A 25,872-nucleotide genomic window follows, 5' to 3' on the forward strand; every position below is an offset into this window, starting at 1 on the left:
GACATTTCTTTTGTGTTTCTTCCATTTGTGAATAATTGCACCAACTGTTGTCACATTCTCACCAAGCTGCTTGGCCATGGTCTTGTAGCCCATTCCAGCCTTGTGTAGGTCTACAATCTTGTCCCTGACATCCTTGGAGAGCTCTTTGGTCTTGGCCATTGTGGAGAGTTTGAAATCTGATTGATTGATTGCTTCTGTGGACAGGTGTCTTTTATACAGGTAACAAGTTGAGATTAGGAGCACTCCCTTTAAGAGTGTGCTCCTAATCTCAGCTCGTTACCTCTATAAAAGACACCTGGGAGCCAGAAATCTTTCTGATTGAGAGGGGGTCAAATACTTATTTCACTCATTAAAATGCAAATCAGTTTATAACATGTCTGACATGCGTTGTTCTGGATTTTTGTTGTTGTTATTCTCTCTCACTGTTCAAATAAACCTACCATTAAAATTATAGACTGATCATTTCTTTGTCAGTGGGCAAACGTACAAAATCAGCAGGGGATAAAATACTTTTTTTCCCACACTGTATAGCCTAATAAGCAACTGATTCTAAAGCACAGAATTATATCAATTTTATCAATTACAAATGACATGACCCTCCCCTGGACAAGATCAAAAAAGACTAAAGCCTCCCCTTGACTGCAATTGAAAAAGCCCTCCCCCATTTTCCTCCAGGTACCAATTCTGTAAATTTCAATCCACCCCTAAAATAAAAAAGGTCTTTCTCCATATGGTTCGAGTAGAGTAATGATCTACCATGAGACATCACCAGGGGATAGGATGCCGCTCCCGCTGTTCCACCATTTGATATTCATGAAGATTCACTAATGACAAGCACATCAAAGTACCAGTTAGCCAGTCTAAGCCATGGGCCCAGGAAAACTAGCTAGTGTCGCAGAATTATGAAATCGAAGCTGAACTGTGACAGTATTCTTGAAGTGAAGCTTTTTACTCCTTGACATGTCCTCTTTGTCTGTCATTCTCTATGCTAGGAACCCAATACTCCTCTGGTGTTGTGAGTGTTTGAATAACCTCTCAGAAATGAATACTTCACTGACAAAACATTGTGTGCGTTAAATACTGATTTTAGGATCTCAGCTCTCCCCACGCAATCCTAACCTTGACAATTATTAGAGTAGATTTGAAAAATAATTATTACTGAGTGGATTGTTTTGAGAGCACTAAGCGCACAAACAAAAGGAACATACAATGTCTACCGTCTGGATTTCCAGTTGTTCTAACAGTTTGTTGTGGTTTCTCCCCTCCTGTCTTCACAGCTCCTATCAGGAACATCATCTGCAGCAGTTCCCAGGCTGTGGACTGAACAGACACCATGAAGGGTCTATCAAGCAGCCGCAGTCACCACCATGTGGTCACCTATGACCCTGCTTCCTATGATGCCCTAGGCCATGGCCACCACCCTGATCGCAATCCCTACCTGATCAATCAAATTGACATGCCCATGTCTCACCCCTCTGACCACCCCTACTATGGCCAGGTCCAGAGCCACATCCAGCAGAGGAACCACACTGCCTTCCCCTCAGACAGTAGTGTGGTGCCCTATGGGACCTTCCCCAGACGACACTACAGTAGCTCACACTACGAGTTGAAGGATCGGATGGGGAAGGATGAGTGTCCTGTGGTGCCCTATGGTGTGGGTGTTGGTGTGGGTAACATGGTCCCCAACAAGGGCGTCAACGTCCGCCTGCCAGTCAACCTGCTGGACCAGTTTGAGAGGCAGCCGTCGTTCACGCGGGATGGGTACCACACGCTGCAGTACAAGAGGACGGCTCTGGAGCAACGCAGCGACAGCCCCGGACGCATCCGCCACTTGGTCCACTCCGTCCAGAAACTCTTCGCCAAGTCCCACTCTCTGGAGGGTCCACACACGCACTCCAAGCAGGGCAGCATCAATGGCAGCAGGAATAGCCCCGAGAGTGAGACGCCCCCCACGCAGAAGCACCGCAAACGCAGCAAGAGCAGGGAGCGCTGCAAGTCGGCAGAGCCAAAGCAAAGGAGCTCCACCTCGGGCTACTGGAGCTCAGACGACCTCCTGGATGACCGAGACATCTGCCACAGCCACAGCCTGTTCCACAGCCCCACCGGAGTCATGACCATGGGCCGCCACCCTGACAAGTCCCAGTCACAGTACTTCATGGAGGCCTACAACACCATCAGCGAACACGCCATGAAAACGTCGCGCAGCAATAACGATGTAGTAAAACACACCTGTGTCCCCTCCCATATCCCCATAAGCATGGACACCCAGCTCATGAAGAAGAGCTTGTGGTCGTCCAGTCTAACGGTGAGCAGGGCTCGCCAAGTCTACCAGAAGGCCTCAGTTAACTTAGATCATAAAGCACTAGTGAAATCTGAGGCTTGTCAGCAGGAGCGCTCATGCCAGTTCTTGCAGGTATGCAATTCTTAAAATGTACCCCTAAACCTCCCCCTCATCCACCTAGTTACCCCACTGGAGAGGACCCACCCCCCCTCCACTTTCTTTTGATTTGAAGAGAGAAGTAAGTGCAAACCAGTAGTGGCCTTACTTCCTTTAGTAGGCTTTTTTTCATTTAAACCCATCAGTGACTGGCATTATTTCCTGTTTATAAACCTCTTAATTTCATAGATTTCCCAGTTTTGAGGTTCCTTAATTGTGTGTGTGTGTGTGTGTGTGTGTGTGTGTGTGTGTGTGTGTGTGTGTGTGTGTGTGTGTGTGTGTGTGTGTGTGTGTGTGTGTGTGTGTGTGTGTGTGTGTGTGTGTGTGTGTGTGTGTAAGAATGATTGTGTACTATTCTCCTGATGTTGTTCACTAAGATTGCTGCTCAACCCATCAAATCTGAAATTCCACATTCAAGACACAGTTGGCCCATCAGAAGCACAAATAGCACATCTCTAAATAGATCTAAGCACTCCACTTCCACACAGTTTTTACAGAAGTATCAAAAGAAGGATTATAAATTATTATGATGTTCATGTAGCTAAATTATATGTAATTGTGGTTCTGTGCAGTATGCTAGTTTCTCATCTCTTTCTCACTTGTTCTATATTCTAAATCAGTCAAAATAAAATCAATATGGCTCTTCCATTTTTACATAACGATCCCCACTGGACATTTTCTTTTTTACTTTGCAAACAAAACCGACAAACCACAGGACTAAGTAATTAAAATAAGTCAAATAAAATAAAACACCATAAGAAGAAAATGTACATTATAAAATATAGCCTAAACAAGTAGGCAAGGCATTTGTAGTAATAAAAAAAATAGGCGGAGACATCAATCAGCAGATAACTTCCACTCAATCAGAAACGTTTTGAATGTTAGGAAGAAAATCTATTAAAGGACCCCAGATTTTCCTGAATTGAGGGTAGCTTTTCCTGATAGAGCATGATATTTTCTCTGGGGTACAATATGACATCACCTCCTTCAACCATTGTCGTGTTGATGGAGCATGTTCTGATTTCCATTTAGTTAAGATGTACTTTTTACCTGCTGTGGCAGCATGAAGAAATACATATTTGTTTGTGCTATCTGATACTGTATTTAACAAGGTTATATTCCCTAACACCCGCATCCTGGTGTAATTTTGAAGTTCTGTCTCTAATATCTCTGATGTAATTTTACTGATATTTTCCCACAAATTCTATAGGTAGGGACAACTCCATAAAATAGGCAAATATATCCAGTACTTATCTCACATCTAGGATATTTGTCAGTTATCTTATCAAGTCAATTCAGTCTATATGCAGTAAAATATGTCCTGTGCAATATATTGAATTGCATCTGTCTGTTTGGTTGCCATCAAGAAGCTCTGAGAGGTTTCAATCAAGTCATCCCAGTCAACTGAGTCATAAATGCAAGCCATCTTAGGTTATTATATGTAGGTAGATTATTATTGAGTATGTTATACATCCTTGAGATCAGACCTCGAGTTGCCCCAGTACTATGGATACGATTTTTGAGCAGTGATTCCTCTGGAGTATTAGGGAAATTGTATTTTGTCATTTCTTTTACCCAGTGCCATATCTAAAGGTTTTTTTTTAAACTAGTTTGAGGAAGCTCATGCTCGTCTTTGAGTTGTTTAAATGATATGAATGTATTTTCCTTATAAGTCCCCAACAATAGAAATTCCTTTAGAGTTCCATAAATGTATCGTTCTATTAGCAATTGCCTTTCGAATAAGTGGATTGTTCATAACGGAATAGATCTTTCAAGTATGTTATTGAATCCAAGCAGTTTATGAGCTCTCTGCTATGAGTTAAAAGTATTTTTGATGATGGGGTTCTTTGTAAATGCTATTATTTTGGTGTCCAACAAAGGGGATCGCTTTCAAAGTTACAGATGTAACTATGTTCTATTGATAGCCACCGTATAGGACAGAAATGAGTGGCTTGATAATAGAGTTCAAAATTAGGAAGTGTAAGTCTTCCTTTGGGATAAGGAGCTTGAAGAGTTTGAATGCTTACACAGGCAGGTTTTGTCTGCCATTGAAAATAAGATATGACTTTATTTACATTTTGTAATAAATTTGCAGGTAGCTTCAGTGGTATGCACTGAAATAGGTATAATAATTTGGGGAGGATATAAAAAAAATCTATTGACTCTGCCTATTTATGAAAGAAGCAGTGCATCCTTCTATTGATATCTATCTTGGTTATATCTAGTATAGTCCTATGATTATCTTTCACAAAAGTATAACATTCTTTCCTTACATGTTCCCAAGGTACTTAAAACCCTCCTGTGACTATTTCAGAGGTCAAAAAAAGACTTCTAATAGTAGCATGATCCATATTATTCAGCATTACCTCACTTTTGTCATTGTTTTAATTTGTATCCTGAGACTGCACTATAATCCTTTAAACATTTGAACAAGGCAAAGGTGGAATGTACAATTGAAGTCGGAAGTTTACATACACCTTATCCAAATACATTTAAACTCAGTTTTACACAATTCCTGACATTTAATCCTAGTAAAAATTCCCTATCTTAGGTCAGTTAGGATCACCACTTTCTTTTAAGAATTTGAAATGTCTGAATAATAGTAAAGAGTGGTTTATTTCAGCTTTTATTTCCTTCATCACATTCCCAGTGGGTCAGAAGTGTACATACACTCAATTAGTGGTTGGTAACATTGCCTTTAAATTGTTTAACTTGGGTCAAACATTTTGGGTAGCCTTCCACAAGCTTCCCACAATAAATTGGGTGAATTTTGGCCCATTCCTCCTGACAGAGCTGGTGTAACTGAGTCAGGTTTGTAGGCCTCCTTACTCGCACACGCTTTTTCAGTTCTGCCCAAAGATTTTCTATAGGATTGAGGTCAGGGCTTTGTGATGGCCACTCCAATACCTTGACTTTGTTGTCCTTAAGCCATTTTGCCAGAACTTTGGAAGTATGCTTGGGGTCATTGTCCATTTGGAAGACGCATTTGCAACCAAGCTTTAACTTCCTGGCTGATGTCTTCAGATATTGCTTCAATATATCCACATAATTTTCCATCCTCATGATGCCATCCCTCCTACAGCAAAGTACCCCCACAACATGATGCTGCCACCCCCTTGCTTCACGGTTGGGATGGTGTTCTTCGGCTTGCAAGCATCCCCTTTTTTCCCCCAAACATACGATGGTCATTATGGCCAAACAGTTGTATTTTTGTTTCATCAGACCAGAGGACATTTCTCCAAAAAGTAGGATCTTTGTCCCCACGTACAGTTGCAAACTGTAGTCTGGCTTTTTGATTGCGGTTTTGGAGCAGTGTCTTCTTCCTTGCTGAGCGGCCTTTCAGGTTATGTCGATATAGGACTCATTTTACTGTTGATATAGATACTTTTGTACCTGTTTCCTCCAGCATCTTCACAAGGTCCTTTGCTGTTGTTCTGGGATTAATTTGCACTTTTTGTACCAAAGTACGTTCATCTCTAGGAGACAGAACGCGTCTCCTTCCTGAGCGGTATAGTGGCTGCAGTGTCCCAATGTGTTTATACTTGCATACTATTGTTTGTACAGATGAATGTGGTACCTTAAGGCATTTGGAAATTACTTCCAAGGGCGAACCAGACATGTGGAGGTCTATAATTTTTTTTCTGAGGTCTTGGCTGATTTCTTTTGATTTCCCTATGATGTCAAGCAAAGAGGCACTGAGTTTGACGGTAGGCCTTGAAATACATCCACAGGTACACCTCCAATTGACTAGAATTATGTCAATTAGCCTATTTAAAGCCATGACATAATTTTCTGGAATCTTCCAAGCTCTTTTAAGTCAGTCAACTTAGTGTATATAAACTTCTGACCCACAGGAATTGTGATACAGTGAATTAGAAGTGAAATAATCTGTTTGTTAACAATTGTTGTTAACAACTAGTTTTTATGACTCCAACCTAACTGTATGTCAACTTCTGACTTCGACTGTATTAGATCACTCACATACAATAACACCGTGCTAGAGGCTAAATTGCCATTGCAAAAATTAAAGGTATAATCAGGCATCGTTTTCTTGTCCCCATACCAAGTACAAAAGTGTCTGAAAGCAGACCATTGGTCAGCAGTTTCTAGTTTCAAAGTTTATTTGCCACATGCACAGGATACAACAGATGTAAAACAGTACATTGAAATTCTTACCGTGAGCGCTCTTTCCCAAAAATGCAATGATGATGATGATGATGATAATAATAATTACATATGCACGATATATCGGTGAACATATCAGAATCGGACGATATTAGCTGAAAATGCCAACATTGGTATTGGCCCGATAGTTTAACGCCGATGTTAAAAACCGATGTCAGAGTTACCGTGCATACCTATATGAAGTAATGACGCCATGTAAAGTTTTGCACTACACGTGCAACACAGCATTCCTAACCTTGCCCACAATGTCTGCTGTGTGGATCGAGCAGTCAACAAGTCGAGCAGTCATTTGAAAGGGTAAGAAAATTTCAGCGAGACAACTCAAAGGCGAAATCCTGTTAGTCCTATAGGGGCAGTATTTCATTTTTGGATAAAAAGACGTGCCCGTTTTAAGCGCAATATTTTGTCACGAAAAGATGCTCGACTATGCTTGGAATTGATAGTTTTGGAAAGAAGACACTCTGACGTTTCCAGAACTGCAAAGATTTTCACTGTGAGTGCCATAGAACAAAATCTACAGGCAAAACCAAGATGTTTGAGTGACCAGGAAATCAACAGGATTCCTGGAGGCACGTTTTCCATGATCTCCTTATATGGCTGTGAATGCGACAGGAATGAACGGACACTTCCTATCGTTTCCCCAGGTGTCTGCAGCATTGTGACGTATTTGTAGGCATATCATTGGAAGATTGACCATAAGAGCCTACAATTACCAAGTGTCCCGCACGGTGTCTGCGTGGAAATTGGTGCGCAAAAGTCAGGTCCCAGTATTTTTCCATCCGAATCAGAGAAGAATGCACGCTTCTAGGACTGGCATTTCAATGAAGAGATATATGACAAAACACCTTGAGGATTGATTCAAACAACGTTTTCCATGTTTCAGTCGATATTATGGAGTTAATTCGGAAAAAAGTTCGACGTTTAGGTGACTGAATTTTCGGTTAGTTTCGGTAGCCAAATGCATAGTAACAAAATGGAACGTTGTGTCCTACACAAGCATCTTTCAGGAAAAACTGGACATCTGCTATGTAACTGAGAGTCTCCTCATTGAAACATCTGAAGTTCTTCAAAGGTAAATTATTTTATTTGATCCCTTTGCTGGTTTTTGTGAATGTTGCGTGCTAAATGCTAACGCTAAATGCTAAGCTAGCTATCACCACTCTTACACAAATTATTGATTTTCTCTGGTTCTAAAGCATATTTTGAAAATCTGAGACGACAGGATTGTTAAGAAAAGGCTAAGCTTGAGGACAGGCATATTTATTTCATTTCATTTGCAATTTTCAGAAATCGCTAATGTTGCGTTATGGTAATGAGCTTGAGGCTGTAGTCACGATCCCGCATGCGGGATGGGGCGGCCTAAGAAGATAATTTAATTCATTGCCCTTGACAATCAACCGTTCTCTGTCGTGGATGATGTTTGCTTTCGCTGACTGGTCGAGCACTGTTACATGCTACCAAGTGCGCTTTTTTTCAGATGTTGCACAGTAATAGCGTCACTGCTATTAGCTTCACGACATACATACTATGGAATGCCTTTTGGTTCTTGCGTGTCAAAACATACACAGTAGTACTGTCAAAGCTGTTCAAAAAAGTCTGCAAACAAGCAAACACCGGCCACGAATGGTGTGCTTACAATACTGTGTTGGTAATGAAGCTAGCTAGCTAGCTTTAGCTTGGTACCTAGCTAGCGCCAATACAACCAGCCTGAAAACAATGACCAGTAGAAACTGCAGTCACTTTCATTTTTCTGAGCAATGATTTAGGAATCCTTGTGAGTAAGTATTAGCTAGGTTGCCACTTGTTGTTAGCCTATTGAAATTAAACTTTCATTCATGAATATAAGCCAATAGCTAGCCAGCTACTTACCCTGTTGTCCAGAGCTAACGTTATAAGCAGCCAGCTGTCTACATCTGGCTACTGAGGCTCGACCAGGCCGGCCATACTTTTATTTTGAAGGCTAACCTCAAAGTCCACTATTGTGGCTAATCCTTATTGTGTCTAGCTTCACATAGATGGGTCCGACCACCATTAATCAAATAAGAACTGTGTTATAAATGAAAGTTCTTTAGATGACACCTAGATTGTCATTTTGCTATGTTTTTGGGGTAGAAAATTGTTTGCATCCATGAGCTAGCTAGCTTTTTTTTACGACCAACACTGTAGGTGTGCAATACAACTTTATCAAATCAAATTTTATTGGTCACATACACATGGTTAGCAGATGTTAATGCGAGTGTAGCAAAATGCTTGCTTACCAGCATAATAGCATACGTATTGATGAATCGTTGTGACATATGACATACGAGTGATAGTGTAATCAATGTGTAATAACTATGTCAATCAATGAATGCGTTAAATGATTATGTAACGTGCAGTCATATTCAGGTCCTGATTGGTCAACAATCACTATTTGACGTGTCAAGTAACTTTGTTTGACATGCAAAGACCCAAACGCCGTTCCATAGAAATCCTGGTTGAGAATGAAACTACTGAACAATGAAACAGCACAGCAAGTAAGTGAACGAAATAGGTTTTGATGAAGTTTTACTGGTAATGGGGGACATACGTAGATGCCAAAAAAAAAAAATTTTTGGTGTGTGTGTGTGTGTGTAACCTTTATTTAACTAGGCAAGTCAGTTCTTAAAAAATTCTTATTTACGATGACGGCCTGGACGACGCGGGCCAATTGTGCGCCGCTCTATGGGACTGCCAATCACAGCCTGGATTCGAACCAGTGACACCTCTTGCACTGAGATGCAGTGCCTTAGACCGCTGTGTGTGTTAACTATTTAACTGTACTAGAATGCTTAAGAGACCAGGGTTTTTTGGCAAGACAAATGTTGGATATAGGTATCGGCCAAAAATGTCATATCGGTGCATCACTAATAATATAGAAAATATGATAAAAACTTTAATTATATAAAAAACACAAGCTTCTCCTATAAGATTTAAAGAAATATATACGAACGCCAAGTAGTATATAGAGGTCAGTGCCAGCAACTTATTCAATGTGCAGGGGTACTATATTGGATGAGGTGGGTTTATACATAAAAAGTCACCGGTAGTAGTGCCTTCAGAAAGTATTCACACCCCTTGATTTATTCCACATGTTGTTGTGTTGCAGCCTATATTCAAAAGGGATTAAATATATTTTTTCTCACCCATCTGCACACAATACCCCATAATGACAAAGTGAAAACAATTTTTAGATATTTTTGTTACTTTATTGAAAATTAATTACCTCATTTAGAGAAGTATTCACACCCCTGAGTCAATACTTTGTAGAACCACCTTTGGCAGCGATTACAGATGTGAGTCTTTCTGGGTAAGTCTCTAAAGCCGCGTTCACATTGGCAGTTTGAAGTGACTCAAATCCTATTTATTTGGGGCCTCCCGAGTGGCGCAGCGGTCTAAGGCACTGCAGTGCAGTGCTTGAGGTATCACTACAGACCCAGGTTCGATCACAAGCTGTATCACAACTGGTAGTGACTGGGAGTCCCATAGGGCGGCACACATTTGGCCCAGCATCGTCCGGGTTAGAGGAGGGTTTGGCCAGGGGTACTTCACTTGGCTCATCACAGCTCTAGCGACTCCTTATGGCGGGCCGGGCGCCTGCAGGCTGACTTAGGTCTTCAGTTGAATGGTGTTTCCTCCGACACATTGGTGCGACTGGCTTCCAGGCTAAGCAGGCGGGTGTTAAGGAGCATTGTTTGACTCGACCTTCGCCTCTCCCAAGCCCGTTGGGGAGTTGCATCGATGAAACAAGATTACAATCGGATATCATGAAAAGGGGGGTAATAAAAATATCCTATTTATTTGCATATCCGATTCAAATATGTTATTTTCCCTGCAGTCTGAACAGCCAAAAAGCACATGGAATCAGATATTTCAAGCCACATTTCATTTCACCTTTTTTAGGTGGTTTGAAGTCAGATCCCAAACTGATTCCTGGCCATGTGACTTGAATTCTGAGCGGTCCATTCTAATTTATTTGCCCTCAAGTGGTTTTTAGACTATTTGGCATTGAACATGTAGAAGCTAACTAGCTTGTTAATGTTTCACAAACAAATTATTGAATGTGCTAGAAAGCTACCTAGCTAGGACTCGTTTTGAAAGTTGGATCATCTTATCCTTTGAGGCTTTAAAAGTGTTTATTACACAATGATTTTGAACATTCAAAGCAACTGCGAAACGTCCATAGCAGGCAATGTTGTCACCTTAGCTTGCTACATCACTTGTGAGGGATAGGAAGCAGGAGCACCACCATCAATCAACGTACACCACTGCGCACACACCTGTTACTATGACAACTAGCAAAGCCTTGTCAGCAGATGACCGCTGTCTGAACACACACAAATATGATTTAGTCACTTGTAACTTGCTGTTTGTACACTCAGTAGTCAGAATTACAGAAAATAACCTGTGGTAACCTAGGTTACCCCATTGGCTCTCAGCAAATATCTCGCCTTTTTCTAACACAATTTTCTTGTCTGCTTGTTTTAGTGAATTACAAAACTACATTTAAGAAAAGTAGAACATGACTAAAGATTACTTTTTAACATTGCCTGCTCCCGAGTTTTCTAACTACTGAAAATTGTTTGGCTTCCCTCATGCACCTTTAGCACTCACGTGAGTGAGTGCTAGTTAGCTACCAACCCGAACATTAAGCTAGCCAAGACCAATAACACAAACAAACAGACTATACAGCTGCAAGTAGTGAAGGGCGTTACAAACGGACTATACTAAACAAGTTAAATGTCTTACCTGTGATGAAATGTTTTCCACACACATAGCTACAGTATGTGAAGCCTACTTGGACACATGGTCCCCACATTTCCCACTCTCCCAATAGCCTGAACCCTCAGGGCTCTTCTGGCAGGCTCTATTTCCCTACGTGGGAGCATTGCGAACCGTAGTTCGGGATTTTATTTAACCTGTTTGCATGGACGTTGGAACAACACAGCAGCTTTCCGGCATGTCTTGTTATCTCTGTATAACAATAGATCAGCGACAAATTTGACTCTTTTACAATGGGGGTCAATAGGAAAGAATGTTTGTTTTCCCAATTTGTGTGCTGCGTGGTCGAGTGGAATTCCTTCTTATTACGTGAATACCGACTTGGAGTATTGGTCTGCATAGATGATTCCTTCCCATTTACTCCCTCATATCCTGCAATCTTTTTCTGCTGTAATATAGTTACCCTGTTACCATAGAAACATTATTGGCAGGTTTGAGTTGAATGCTGGGATAGGATAGCAGTGGCTGCATTATTAGTACAAATGGAGACCAGTTATGTCCGTAAGTTCAGTGCCATGGGAGAATTGAAGCCCAAAATGTTATGCAGCTTTTCTGAAATCAAAACTTCTAAATTAGTGTAGTTATTTTGCTGTCAATGTTATGTTGTGAGTAGATTTGTTGAGTTATGTATACTAAAGTATTATGGATACTGTATTCTGTACATATATGCACAAACAAAAACTTCAACAGGTTTAACCCAATGACAAATACATAAACATACAGTACTAAATTACTGACATATTCTTATAACTCATAAATTATTTGCTACCGCAGTAGCCAAGCAACACAACATTCAGATCTTGAACTATTCAGCCCCACACCATGTGCATTGACCATTTCGGTACAGTAGATAAAAGTAAACAGAGCTGTTATAGTGGAGTTATCATAACAACAAAGCACTGAACACATCCAGTATGGTAGCTAAGGTACATGTGGGTCTGTGTGAACTTGTGAAGATAGGCCTATTTCTGTGACGAGCAGGGGAAACAGGCAACACAAGCACGGTGTGTACTGTGTTGTAGTGTGTGGGCATAGAGCCGCTTGGCGGTTGAGTCGCTCTGCCTCCACAGCCTCCTTTTATATACAACCTGCTCATTTCTGCTCTTACGTCAAAGGCCCTAGCATCCTAGCCTGCTCTGCTCTGGCTTTTTCCTCAGTTACCAAGGCTCCTCGCCCTCTGTAGTGATTCATGTAATTACTAAGACTTCAGAGGAGTGGGATTCTCTCTTCTCCAGCATCAACTTAGTCTCCAAAGTATTTCTGGATGCTCAATGCTAACTACCCAAATGAGGTATATCATTGGAAGATAAATTGATACTCTCTGGTAACAAATGTTTTCAAAGTGTCTGAATTAACCTTTTTGAGCCAAGGGTGCCATAATTCCTCTCAGTATGGAGGAGTGGATTTAGTTTTATTCATATTAGTACTTCATCTATTATTAAGCAACTTATAATAGATTCAGTTCAGGTTGTGTTTGTGCCCTAGTTATAATATTTAGTTTTGCCCATATATATGGCTAGCTCATTGTTTCTTCTTCAATCATTTATTTTCCTTAACCCACAATAGTAGCCAGTCAGATTAATTAAAATGTCATACCACCCTGACACCCTAGTTCTTTGTGAGCATCCTGTTAATAAGGCTGTGCCCATAGGGAGACTCCAAGCTAACAGATGCCCAGGTTGTCAGGAAAGGGTTTTAAGTGTAATCATGCGAACTCACACCAGTCTCTTAATTACCTATTACCTTCGATGCTCAGTACGAGACAGAGAGATAAATAGAGGCGCATCTGACTGTGTTGGATATTGTTGTGACGCCTCGTTTGCCGGACTGGACCAGGTGGATGGTACATGGCACCATGCAGTCATCCATGGAGGTGCCTGAAGCCCTGTTGTCACCTTCCCTATCCCCACAGGTGCCCCAGGATGAGTGGAGTGGCTTCTCACCTCTGGAGGGGAAGGAGGACGATATCCCGTGTCGGCGCATGCGCAGCGGCAGCTACGTGAAGGCTATGGCAGAGGATGAAGACAGCGGAGACTCAGAAGAAAGTCCTAAGCTGTGTCCAAAGATCCAGGCCCAAGGTCGACGGGCCAGCTATCTCAAAGCCACCCAGCCATCACTGACTGAAATGACCACCTTAAAGTAAGACTCCTCTCTTTAACTCATTTTAAAATAACTTTAACTTTAAATTAATGTAACTAACTATCATAGTTCTTATGATGTTGAATTCTTTGGGGCATGGGATGTACCTACTGGAATGTTTTACTGCAGTGGTGTAGAAGCATAGCGTGAAGAAATCGGACAACAGTGACAGGATGAGGTTCTCCAACCTCCAGCTTTAATGGTACTTTTGACTCCCTTCGAGTGGTGGATAATTTGATACCATTATATAGAGAGGCTGCTCGTAGCCTTCAGTATCACTCTGACATATCTGGGGCGTACAGCTCGCATTTGTGAATTTATTTAGGCGCCATCCAAGTCAAAAGACAACCCAGCCTGGTGCTTATACATCCCCTCAGCATCCTTTTCCACTCGATGAGTAAAGAGTATTAACGTTTCAAACACCAGGGGAAATGAATGTAATGTTCTCCTCGTTTTACATGTTTTACTGTGTAAATTAACATTTGAGTTAATGATCTTAATTCTAGTCGTATTGGTTCATTGCAATGTGCACAATGAACAAATCTGTCAATCCCTGAGCAACACAATCATCTCAATGCAAATGTGAAAGGGATCTTTGACAAACGTTTCACTAAAGGCATTGGTTGAAGGACAACATAAGTGGAAATCATGGCTGACTGTGATCCATTTTCTGAACATTGCTTGTAATTAGCTTTTTATCTGAAGGTCTGCATGCTCCTTGGCCTTTGATAGTGTACTGTGCCTCTCCTAGTTGTTCCAGTTCTGAACTCCACTAGGTGCTAGAAACAGTTTGGCAGGCCCTCGGACTGCGTTTACAGTTAGCCCAATTCTGATATATTTTTTCACTAATTGGTCTTTTGACGAATCAGGTCAGCACTGAAACAACAGACTTGATGTGACTGGTCAAAATACCAGTTAGTGGAAGAAAGATAATAATTGGGCTGCCTGTGTAAACGCATGGTGCAGCCTATTGCTCCACTCACTGTGTGGAGTAATGATGTGATAATCTACACTGATAAATCACCTTCCCAATCAACAAGAACAAGGTTGACTTATTACACAAAAGAAGATAGTTTAATAGTTTGGCATTTCTTTCTTTGTCCCTCTATGACATAGGCCTACAGTAGTATCTAGGCTCCCTGGACCTTTCACTAACCGCAGGGATATGAATTAGATTCTCCTCAAACACACCATGCATGTCTCTATCTCTAAGTACCCACACTGCTGGAGAAGGTATGGTGAGTAATTACATTAATTAGCCTGGGGACTTCTCTTTAAACGTGCTGCACTCACAGAATGGAACCTCATTGCTGTTTTGTCTGACTTGGATTACAGGCAGAGGGTATGTGTCATTCATTTATGTTATTTCCATTTTGATGCAGTTATTGTATAGGCCGGTTTGGATTTATTTATTGATAATGTTATGGTAATGTTTGATAAGTCAATGTTTTGTACGTGTCCCACATTTCTGTGTTTGTGCGTGCGTATTCTTGACGTTTACCTGTTTTCCTTCAGTGCTTGTTAGATAATGCACCACAGTCATGTGATTCTTGTTACCAAATGGTAATCAATAAATCATAGGGATATAATACCAGAGAGACACAAATATGCTTTGTCATGAATCCCATTGCTGTCTCATATCATTTGCTTTGGAATGATCAAGAGTCTTATGACTAATGACCAGTGTGTTGGTTTGTGTTTTTATTTGCCATAATGCATCAAGTATATTGTGAGATCTACTACATGGTGTACAATTACTGTACTACTGTGAACATTGATTGCAATACCATTTATGACGCAGTGCTATTTCATGCCATTGATAGGACAGTACAGTGATAGTCATAGAGGTGGCTAATGTGAAGGAAGGAGAGCACGCAGCACATATGTCAAAGGACGACACAACCCCAACTCTGATTGGTGTAAAATAAGCCAAAATGTTTCTGCTTCAGTGACATCAGGCATAACCAAACCCCTTTAGAGCCAAACACCGAGGAATCCGCAGCTTGGCCCTTCAAGCACTTTAGGTCCCAACTTTTTCAATTTCTTTTGTTCTGCTGGATTCGGAGTCCAGCTCCCAGAAGGCTTTTTGGACCACAGTGGAGTTTCAGTAGAAACTTCTGAACCGAATGAACCATGCTGCAGCAGCAGAGCAGACCGAGTTTAGACACAGAGTTTCTCAAGTGCCAACCCAACCCAGCACTGTCCTAGCTGTCTTGTCTGCTTGGCTTCCCTCACTGCTGCTGCTTAGAGTGTTGCGTGGGTGGCCTTAAGTGAATTTAGCTGTTTCTCCTCAGCACTGTGGTCGCTGGCTGGCTCGACCTGCTTTATGGGAGAGTGCATAATGGAGGTAGGGCTTTGCAGCTGGAACCAGGGTCTATTTTAAAACCATGCATATTATAATACATGCAAGGAGCAGAGTGGACAAACATCAAGTCAATCAATCAAGAGATTCGTTGGATGTATTTAACTTCTCAGATTGAGGTTTAAGCAAATCTGATGTGAACGTGACGTGCACTGAGCATGCCAGTCTTGATGAGAGGGGATCAGACACATTGTTGCGATCTAATTTCACCTGGTTTTATTTTGTTTTATGGTGAAAATGAGACACAGCGAGCTCTATTTTCGGTTGGTGTTAAGGCGGCGCTAGTGTCAAACGGACGTTAGTTTGCAATTTCGTCATGTAAAAATTGGCGCTCTGACATTTTCCAGCTCTAACGCCAGGTTCAGCAATTAACCTGTCTTATTTTAGCTCGCTTGCGCTCAGATGGGCAGGGTAGAAATATTTTAGGCGTGTCCTTAAAAACATGATCCAAAGTGCTAATTTCTGGCAGCGCTGATATGGATATTTAAAACCAACCCAAAGCTGGTTATGGCATGAATTTTGACAGCGGAAACTTAGCCTATTCAGCCGTGACGCACACTGCCCATATGCACATGAAACAAGAGTAGCCTAAAGTGCTTTTGGTGCACCCTCCCACCCTCTCAATGAATGCTTTTTTTGTCTGCCTAATGCAATCTCAAAGTAGTCGACTGTCGATAAAGGGTTTGGCTCCTGAGACCGCTTGGAAATAAATCTTAATCACCAAAGCTTTATTAAAATATGACGTTTGAGAGGAGTAAAACAGTGAGCTGATATTCACTTTTTATCTATGCATTGTAGGCAGGCCCACATTATTTTATCCATGCAGGTCCCGTTTTGGACGTGCGTAAAACCCCTTCCATGATATGTGTCCATGCCCAACATGAAACGAGAGATGAGTACCTGGGTGAATACTGATGAACCTTGTATTTAGAAGTTATCTGTAACCTGTAAAAATGGCTTGTTTTACGTTCCATCTGTTCAAAACCCAAGCACTCCCTTAGGCCTACTATAATGAAGGCTGGTTCAACAGCAATGCCTGTCTTTTTTTTAATATCCTGGCCATTTTATGATACCATTACATGTATTTATTGTTGTATTTTTAAACAGCTTGTTCTTTGTTACAATGTATTACAACCAAACTTATTAGAATGATTAATCTCCCTGGTTTTATGGAACTTCTGGAGATGTGTGAATGCGATCAGATCTGTGAGATGTTTTTCCGATTATGTTCATAAATTAGGCCTATTTGGGAGCAGTATAACGGTCAGTGGACATTCTCCCTTTCTCTTTATATTGGATCTTTGTCCAGCTACTGAGAGCAGTTTGGATGTGTGTAAAACCCTCCATAGTCTTCGCTGTTTTAATATTATATGTCCACAGGGATACATTATGGTGCCTGTAAGTGTGACATAGCCTATTTAAAACGAGTTGTTTTGTTTTTAAACTTTTTATTGTTGTTCTCTTTTTAGGCCTTATCAATAATTAATTTCATCTTGCTTATTGACAATGTTTGTCATGTTTTTGCTCAGACATAATCCAATTTACAGTATGCCTAGCCCATATATCAGTGTGAATGCTATTGAAGCCATGAAATTACTTAGAACAGTGCAAATGGGTTCAAGTTAACGTATTTAGCAAAGACAGGTCTACATCTGTAAGCCATTTATCAAACTATAACGGACTAACATTCGAATTGGAGTTCATTCCAGGGCAATACATACAATTATGTAAATACACAACTTAAAGCTACCACATACAGTATTTCGCCATGGAGCAGGTTGTGATTGGCCGGTGAGAGGCCAAGCCTCAACACACCCACAACTTGCTTATTCATCAAAACCCAGCCCCTTCGCGCCGTTAATTGTAATCGTGAAAATAGCTAAAAATATTTCTGACACACAGGCTGAATCTATAGCGTTACCGCCTGCACTTAGCTTTACCATTGTGTTAAAATAGAGCCCAGCATGTTAAAGAAACATTCTTAGTGTGGAAAAAAATATTTGTTTCATACAATGTTCCAGTCTGTTGCTGTGATTCATGAAACTATAATTATGACACCGGTACAACTTGCCAGTGCTCCAGAAATGTCTCTCTTTGATCTGTCCATCAGACATAACTACTGCACCATACCTTTGACTGCTGATCACAGTGAATCAGACTATAACTAACATGCATCAATGACGTCCACATTTATGAGAGCCCATGACATCAGAGTAGCCTGATCTTGCCATCTCAATGTCACACAAACTCACAATGAGTGACAAAGAGTTGGGAAGATGCACAAACAGATCTGGGATCAGGCTAACAACAAGAAGTATATTTTTAACACCTGTTTGAACTCTGTTGACTTGTCTTCATTGGCAGGATCTCCAACGAACACTCTCCGAAGCTGCAGATCAGGAGCCACAGCTACCTGCGGGCGGTGAGTGAAGTTTCCATCAATAGGAGCCTGGACACCCTGGACCCCAAAGGGCTCCTGGACCCCAAAGCGCTGCTCTCCTCACCCCAATACCGCTCGCGAAACGAGAGTTACATGAGGGCAATGAGCACCATCAGCCAGGTTGGTGCTCCCGGCATTACGTCACCATCTCTGGTGCTACGTCTGTGCAAGGGAGGAAAGTCACGTCCAGTCAGCCATTAACTCAGCCACAAATTCATCTCTCCAGTGATGAGATGAATTTTTTATTTCAAACCAATGTCAATGTTCAGCCCTCAAACATCAAGAGTCAACCTAAGAGGAGAAGCCAAATGAAACTACCGTTCCATTTATCATTTAAAAATCTCACGAATTTTGATACAGGAAAAATGCTCCGGTTGTCTGCCTTTACAACCAGTGTAAAAATCCTAAGCCGGTTGTGAATTGTTTCATAGTATTTCAAAGATAGCATAACAGAATAAATTATAATAAAAAATAAGCCATTATCATATGACTTCCATAATGTACTGTATGTCATGCACATTACTTCATGTTAACTCTCAGCTAAATAATTTTGATTCAAAGATTGATTCAAAGATAACAATCAAAGTATCGTACCATATTCTTATTGATGTTCAACTATTCCAAGGACATTCCATTTCGGAGTAAACAAGTCACCCAAAATCAGTCAAAATCAATATGCCCTTTGCTTTTCATGTCTGAAACTACAAATATAACTCACTGAACAATCATCTCCCAAACTAAAATGCAATAAATATTTGGATAAAGGATCAGTATTCACCAACTGTTTCTTCTTTAATACCCTCCCTCAGTTATCAGTGAAAATCAGATGGAATTACAAAACATCTCAGCATTAGTCTTGCCAAAAGCGCCTCAAGCTCTCATCTTTTTGTGTAGGAGTGGTATGCTTTAGACTGTATCCAAACCCTCCTTATCCCACCTAAACCTACAGTATGTTAGTGAACCATCTTAGATGCTCTGGTACTCGTCTTACCTACTGTCAGGCCCATCCCCTGCATCTCCCATTATCCTCTGTTTCTGTGCTGATCCACTGCAAGACCCCCTCACCCTCATAGACTAGGGCTTTTTCTCAATTAGTCTTTTCTTGAAGATCCAAGGTTACTCCCCTCTTACTCCCCCTTTTCCTCCAATGTTTTTTGAAATGCAGTCGAGGAGAGAGTATGCCAGGATTTGAGGAAAGACAAATTGAGAAGGGAATGCCTAACTCTGGTTCAGACCCTGAATAAAGCCACCTCCTCATCCCAAACATTCTCTAGGCACTGCACTTGCTTGTTCTCCAATTAACATTGACCCTCACTCTCCCATTCCCTCCGACTCTTCCTCCTCTTGTTACTGCTATTTTGTGGTTCCTCTTCTTCTGTTGTAGTTCTCTCCCTTTACTTCTCCTAATGATTCCAGATATGTTTACTCTGCTCCTCAGCGTTAAATGTTAACGGCTATTAAACTCTAGGTAAGTGGCTATTCTATGGTGCGTTTCCCAGGTTAGGATTAGTATACTGATATTTTGATATCTGGTTGTGCTGCACCCCCTTTCTCTCCCCCATCGTCCCCCAATCCCTGTCCCCTTGCAGGTGAGTGAGGTGGAGGTGAACGGGCAGATAGAGCAGGTGTGTGAGCAGATGTTCAGCGAGATGGAGTCGCAGGCCATGGATGCGTTGGACCTGCCCATGCCGAGCTGCTTCCGCATGCGTAGCCACAGCTATGTGAGGGCCATGGACCAGGGCTGCTCCGAGGATGAGGGGATGTCTCTGCTGCCCGCCTCACCCCCCAGGACCACCACCACCACTGTCAGGACCATCCAGAGCAGCACAGGTCAGTTGGTTAATCACTCTTACAATACACACGGATTAGTCACAGGTCAGTCTGGCAGCTCTGCTTTTAGCTCATAAGCAACTTTGCAGTATTTAGTTTTTTTGAGTTTATTTCTTACATTATTAGCCCAGAAAGTTTTTTGTTATTACATACAGCCGGAAATAACTTTTGGATATCAGAGCGGCGGTAACCAAGATTACGACCAGGAATACGCCTTTCCCGAATTGGATCCTTTGTTCGTACCCCCCAGGGCAGTTGAACCTATCCCAGAGGCTGCTCCAAAACTCCACTGACAGAGAAGAGGTATACGGAGTGGAATTCTAGTCTGACTCAGGAGGCGTGCACACCATCCATCGCTGCCGAGTATATTACTCGCTAATGTTCAGTCTCTGAGGATGTCCTTCTAGAGCGACATCAGGGACTGTAACATACTCTGTTTCACGGAATCATGGCTGTCCGAATATACTGACCCCCTCCTTACAGCCAGCTGGGTTCTCAGCACATTGCACAGACAGGAATAAAGAACTCTCCGGGGGAAGAAGAAGAAAGGCGGGGGTGTATGTTTCATGATTAACTACTCATGGTGTGATTGTGATAACCTACAGAAACTCAAGTCCTTTTGTTCATCCAAACTAGAATACCTCACAATCAAATGCCGACTGTATTACCTCCCAAGACAATTCTCTTCGGTCATGCCACGGCGGCCCTCAAAGACCTACACTGGACTTTGTGCAAACTGGAAACCACATATCCTGAGGCCGCATTTATTGTAACTGGGGATTTTAACAAAGCAAATTTGAGGAAAACGCTATCAAAGTTCTATCAAAACATTGACTGTAGTACTCGCGCTGCTAAAACACTTGACCACTGCTACTCCAATTTCCGGAAAGCCTACAAGGCCCTCCCCCGCCCTCCCTTCAGCAAATCAGATCATGACTCCGTTTTGCTCATCCTTTCCTATAGGCAGAAACTCAAACAGGATGTAAACGTGCTACGGTCTATTCAATGATGGTCTGACTAAGCGGAATCCATTCTTCAAGATTGTTTTGATCATGTGGACTGGGATATGTTCCAGGTTGAACAACATCGACGTGAACACGAACACGTTCATCAGGAAGTGTATAGTGGATGTTGTTCCCTCTGTGACTATTAAAACCTACCCAAATCAAAAACCGTGGATAGATGGCAGCATTTGTGCAAAACTGAAAATGTGAACCACCGCATTTAACCATGGCAAGGTGACTGGGAATTTGGTTGAATACAAACAGTATAGTTATTCACGCCATAAGGCAATCAAACAGACAAAACGTGAGTACAGAGATTAAGTGGAGTCGCAATTCAACAGCTCAGACACAGGGTCTATAGATAATGTGGCAGGGTCTATAGATAATCACGGATTACAAAGGGAAACCAACCACATTGAGGACACCGATGTCTTGCTCCCGCACAAGCTAAACACGTTCTTCTCCCGCTTTGAGGATAACAAAGTGGCTGATGTGGCTCACTCTCAAGGACTGTGGTCTCTCGTTCTCCTTGGCAAACGTGAGTAAGACATTTAAACATGTTAACCCTCGCAAGGCTGCCAGCCAGGATGGAATCTCTAGCCACGTCCTCAGAGCATGCACAGACCAGCTGGCTGGAGTGTTTACGGACATATTCAATCTCTCCCTCTCCCAGTCTACTGTCCCCACTTCAATATTTACACCATTGTTCCTGTACCCAAGAAAGCAAAGGTAACTGAACTAAATGAGTATCACCCCATAGCACTCACTTCTGTCATCATGAAGTGCTTTGAGAGGCTAGTTAAGGATCATATCGCCTCTACCTTACCTGACACCCTAAACCCACTTCAATTTGCATAGCGCCCAAATAGATCCACCTACGATGCCATCGCACTGCACACTGCCAAATCCCATCTGGACAAGAGGAATACCTATGTAAGAATGCTGTTCATTGACTATAGCTCAGCCTTCAACAGTATAGTGCCCTCCAAGCTCATCATTAAGCTCGGGGCCCTTGGTCTGAACCCTGCCCTGTGCAACTGGGTCCTGGACTTCCTGATGGGCTGCCCCCAGGTGGTGAAGATAGGAAACACCTCCACTTCGCTGATCCTCAACACAGCGGCCCCACAAGTGTGCGTGCTCAGCCCCCTCCTGTATTCCCTGTTTACCCATGAATGCATGGCCACACATTCCTCTAAAGTAATCATCAAGTTTGCAGATGACACAACAGTTGGAGTCCTGATTACCAACAATGATGAAACAGCCTCCAGGGAGGAGGTGAGGTCCCTGGCGGAGTGGTGCCAGGAAAATAAATTCTCCCTCAACGTCATCAAAATGCTTGTGGACTAGAGGCCTCCTGGGTGGCGCAGTGCTAGCTGTGTCACCAGAGACTCTGGGTTCGAGCCCAGGCTCTGTCGCAGCCGGCATCGACCGGGAGGTCCATGGGCGACGCACAATTGGCCTAGCGTCGTCCAGGGTAGGGAGGGTTTGGCCGGTAGGGATATCCTTGACTCATCGCGCACTAGCGATTCCTGTGGCGGGCTGGACCAGGTCGCCAGGTGCACGGTGTTTCCTCCGGCACATTGGTGTGGCTGGCTTCTGGGTTCGATGCACGCTGTGTTAAGAAGCAGTGCGGCTTGGTTGGGTTGTGTTTCGGAGGACGCATGGCTTTCGACCTTCATCTGTCCCTAGCCCGTACGGGAGTTGTAGCGATGAGACAAGATAGTAACTACTAACAATTGGATACCACGAAATTGGGGAGAAAAGGGGGTAAAAAAAAAAATGCTTGTGGATTCCAGGAAACAGCAGAGAGAGCACTCTCCTGACGTGACCACAGTAGAGAAGGTGAAAAGCTTCAAGTTCCTCGGCGAACACATCACCGACGATCTGAAATGGTCCACCCACACACAGTGTGGTTAAGAACGCGCAACAGCGTCTCTTCAAGCTCAGTAGGCTGAAGAAATTTGGCTTGGCCCCTAAGACCCTCAAACTTTTACAGATGGGATCACCGCCTGATATGGCAACTGCACTGCACGCATTCACAGGGCTCTCCAGAGGGTGGTGCAGTCTGCCCAAGGCATCACCGGGGGCACCCGATGTCACAGGCCAAAAAGATCATCAAGGACATCAACCACCCGAGCCACGGCCTGTTCACCCCGCTACCATCCAGAAGGCGAGGTCAGTACAGGTGCATCAAAGCTTGGACCGAGAGACTGAAAAACCGCTTCTATCTCAAGGCCATCAGACTGTTAGCTAGCCGGATACCACCCGGTTACTCAACCCGGCACCTTAGAGGCTGCTGCCCTATAGACATGGAATCACTGGCCACTTTAATAATGGAACACTAGTCACTTTAATAATGTTTACATATGAAATGAGTAAAGCAGTATGTATATACTGTATTTTAGTCAATGCCACTCCGACATTGCTTGTCCTAATATTTATATATTTCTTAATTCCCTTATTTTACTTTAGATGTGTGTGTATTGTTGGGATTTGTTAGATACTTCTGCACTGCACTGTTGGAAAACAAGCATTTCGCTACACCCTCAATAACATCTGCTAAATATGTTTGTGACCAATACAATTTGATCTGTTGCGCTGTTTGTCTGGCGAGTCAAAACACGCACTGCTCTGTCATACCACTGTAGCAAAAGGAAGTGTCTTCTCAATCCACCACCACGATTAGACCCTCAAGAGCAAAAACAAACACTACTGTCAGCGTTGCATAGACCAATAAAGGTCAATGTCTCCCCTGGAACGCCTATAATTCACACCACCACCACTATGGAGACGCTCAAGAGCACCACAGGTCTGTGTTTATCACTTTCACAACGCACATTGATCTACTGTACCAACACTGTCAGGGCAGCACATACCAGCAAAGGTCAATGTCAAGAAAGACTCTCTCCACAGGATCACAGTATGTTCACCTGACTCCCAGAACATACACCACCCTCACACAACACACAATCATAGCAGCACTAAGCCTGAGGATGCTAAGCAGGAGTAGAGCTGAGCCTGAGGCCTATCACCACTGTATCTCTTTGAGAGGAGATTACTTTTATTGGTGCTATGGTCAAAACATGGCTGCTTGCCTGGTCCAGTCCAGCATGAGGAACATGATTGTCTCTCCCTGGTATATTAAATCACTGTTATATACAGAACATTTTAAATCCGAGCTGGTGTGTGTAATAGGCTTGGAAATGGCACTAATTTCTCAAATGTGGTTAATGGAGCTGAAGAAAATCCTTACAAGAAAAAAACACATTTTCTGTCATTTCTGTAATTAATACAATATTTTCAGAGAAAAAGTGTGATATGATAAGGACCCTCTAAAATTCACTTATCAAGTTATTTATTTTAAAAAATGTCATTGTTTTTATAAAATTCACTGAAATGCTTCAAATGACTTTATCAAACTTAGAGACTTCCCCATCAGATGAGTCCCAGGTGTCAGTGCTGATTTGAGTTGTACTTCCTGCAACCTAGTTTGACTGTTCCTCTGGGAATTCTTGTTCTCCTAGTGGCAATCCACTGACAGCAAGGCTCTGTTTGACCTCCCAGGATGAAACGTTAAGAGACATCTCTGTAGTCCCAGGAAATTATCATCAGGATCATTTTGCCATATTTTAAATTAAACCAACATGTAGTTTGAAAATAATTGTTGAGTTTATAGATAATCATGAAAGTACTGTTACCATGCAGAGGTAGAATGAAATAATAACAAAACTGCTAAGGACAGATCTCTCTAACTGATGTTGAGTTGTCTTGTGAAAATAAAGGAGCCAGTTGCTTATTAAGTTCTCGTTTAGCTCTTAAAACGTATAATGCTTCAGTACTGCAACAACAAAGACTTCAGATATGCATAGTTGATGCATAGGTACAGTCATCTGAAACAGATAAATAATAAGGGCTTTCTTTAACTCTACCTCCAACTCTTTGCTGGTGCTGCATGTCTGACTGAAGATATGCGCTCGCTACTTTCCATCCTGCTGCTCTGCACCTGGGGGTAGTCAAGGCAGACATATGGGCTGGACCCACAGGAGAGCTGCTTGAGCGAGTGGAGAAAAGAGAGAGAAAGAAAAACGTGTGAAATATATTTTATTTATTTTATACACATTATTTATTTCACGATGTCAATATGTCTTTGTTGTAAATGTTTATGTGCCAAACTGGTGGCAGTCGAGAAAAAAATAGTTTCAGAGTTAATAAAAAATAATGCCATTGTTGATTAGATAATTTTCTCATTAATTGGATAAATTTCTCTTGGACCATATGGTCTATATGGACACAGATGTAAAAAAAAAAAAAAAAAAAGAATACTATATATGAATACATTTCTTTTAAGTTATTCAAGTATAAATTGCCAAAGTTACCATAGATTACCTGTTAATTACTGAAGATTCCACTAACATTGGTAAATTAACGGTAGCTTTGCAACCCTAGATGAGAAAATGTGTGGAGGGAAGTTTCTGGAATATTTGATCTTTCACGATGGCCGTTGGGTCTGAGTGAAAACATCAAGCTGGCATTTGCGTCCTGTCCACATTTGAGTTGTGGGGGGGGATCAGAGGCTGCTCTCATAAGTTTGAACATGATGCCGAAATCTACTTTGCATGTTAGATAATGGGCTTGAGAGTGGTACTATGTTTCATTGTATGTGGGCACAGAAGCA

At 42.1% G+C, this 25,872-nt stretch overlaps 1 protein-coding gene across 8 annotated transcripts in view; it reads left to right on the top strand.

Annotated features, from left to right (window-relative positions):
* Positions 1-25,872, top strand: part of LOC118394681 (disks large-associated protein 1-like) — a 130,961-nt gene that overhangs the window by 89,179 nt on the left and 15,910 nt on the right. For 6 of the 8 annotated variants that reach the window (XR_008065212.1, XR_008065214.1, XM_052463776.1 and 3 more), the window contains exons 3-6: positions 1,278-2,413; positions 13,335-13,561; positions 18,288-18,483; positions 19,953-20,193. Coding sequence is in view for 6 of the 8 variants with exons in the window: in XM_052463776.1 (XP_052319736.1) it covers positions 1,334-2,413; positions 13,335-13,561; positions 18,288-18,483; positions 19,953-20,193 (1,744 nt within the window). In the remaining 2 variants the exon portion in view is untranslated. The remainder of the gene's footprint in view (positions 1-1,277; positions 2,414-13,334; positions 13,562-18,287; positions 18,484-19,952; positions 20,194-25,872) is intronic. The other 2 variants (XM_052463778.1, XM_052463777.1) reach the window with 2 other exon arrangements.

The sequence above is a fragment of the Oncorhynchus keta genome, chromosome 15, assembly GCF_023373465.1.
Source record: "Oncorhynchus keta strain PuntledgeMale-10-30-2019 chromosome 15, Oket_V2, whole genome shotgun sequence".
NCBI classification, from domain to species: Eukaryota; Metazoa; Chordata; class Actinopteri; order Salmoniformes; family Salmonidae; genus Oncorhynchus; species Oncorhynchus keta.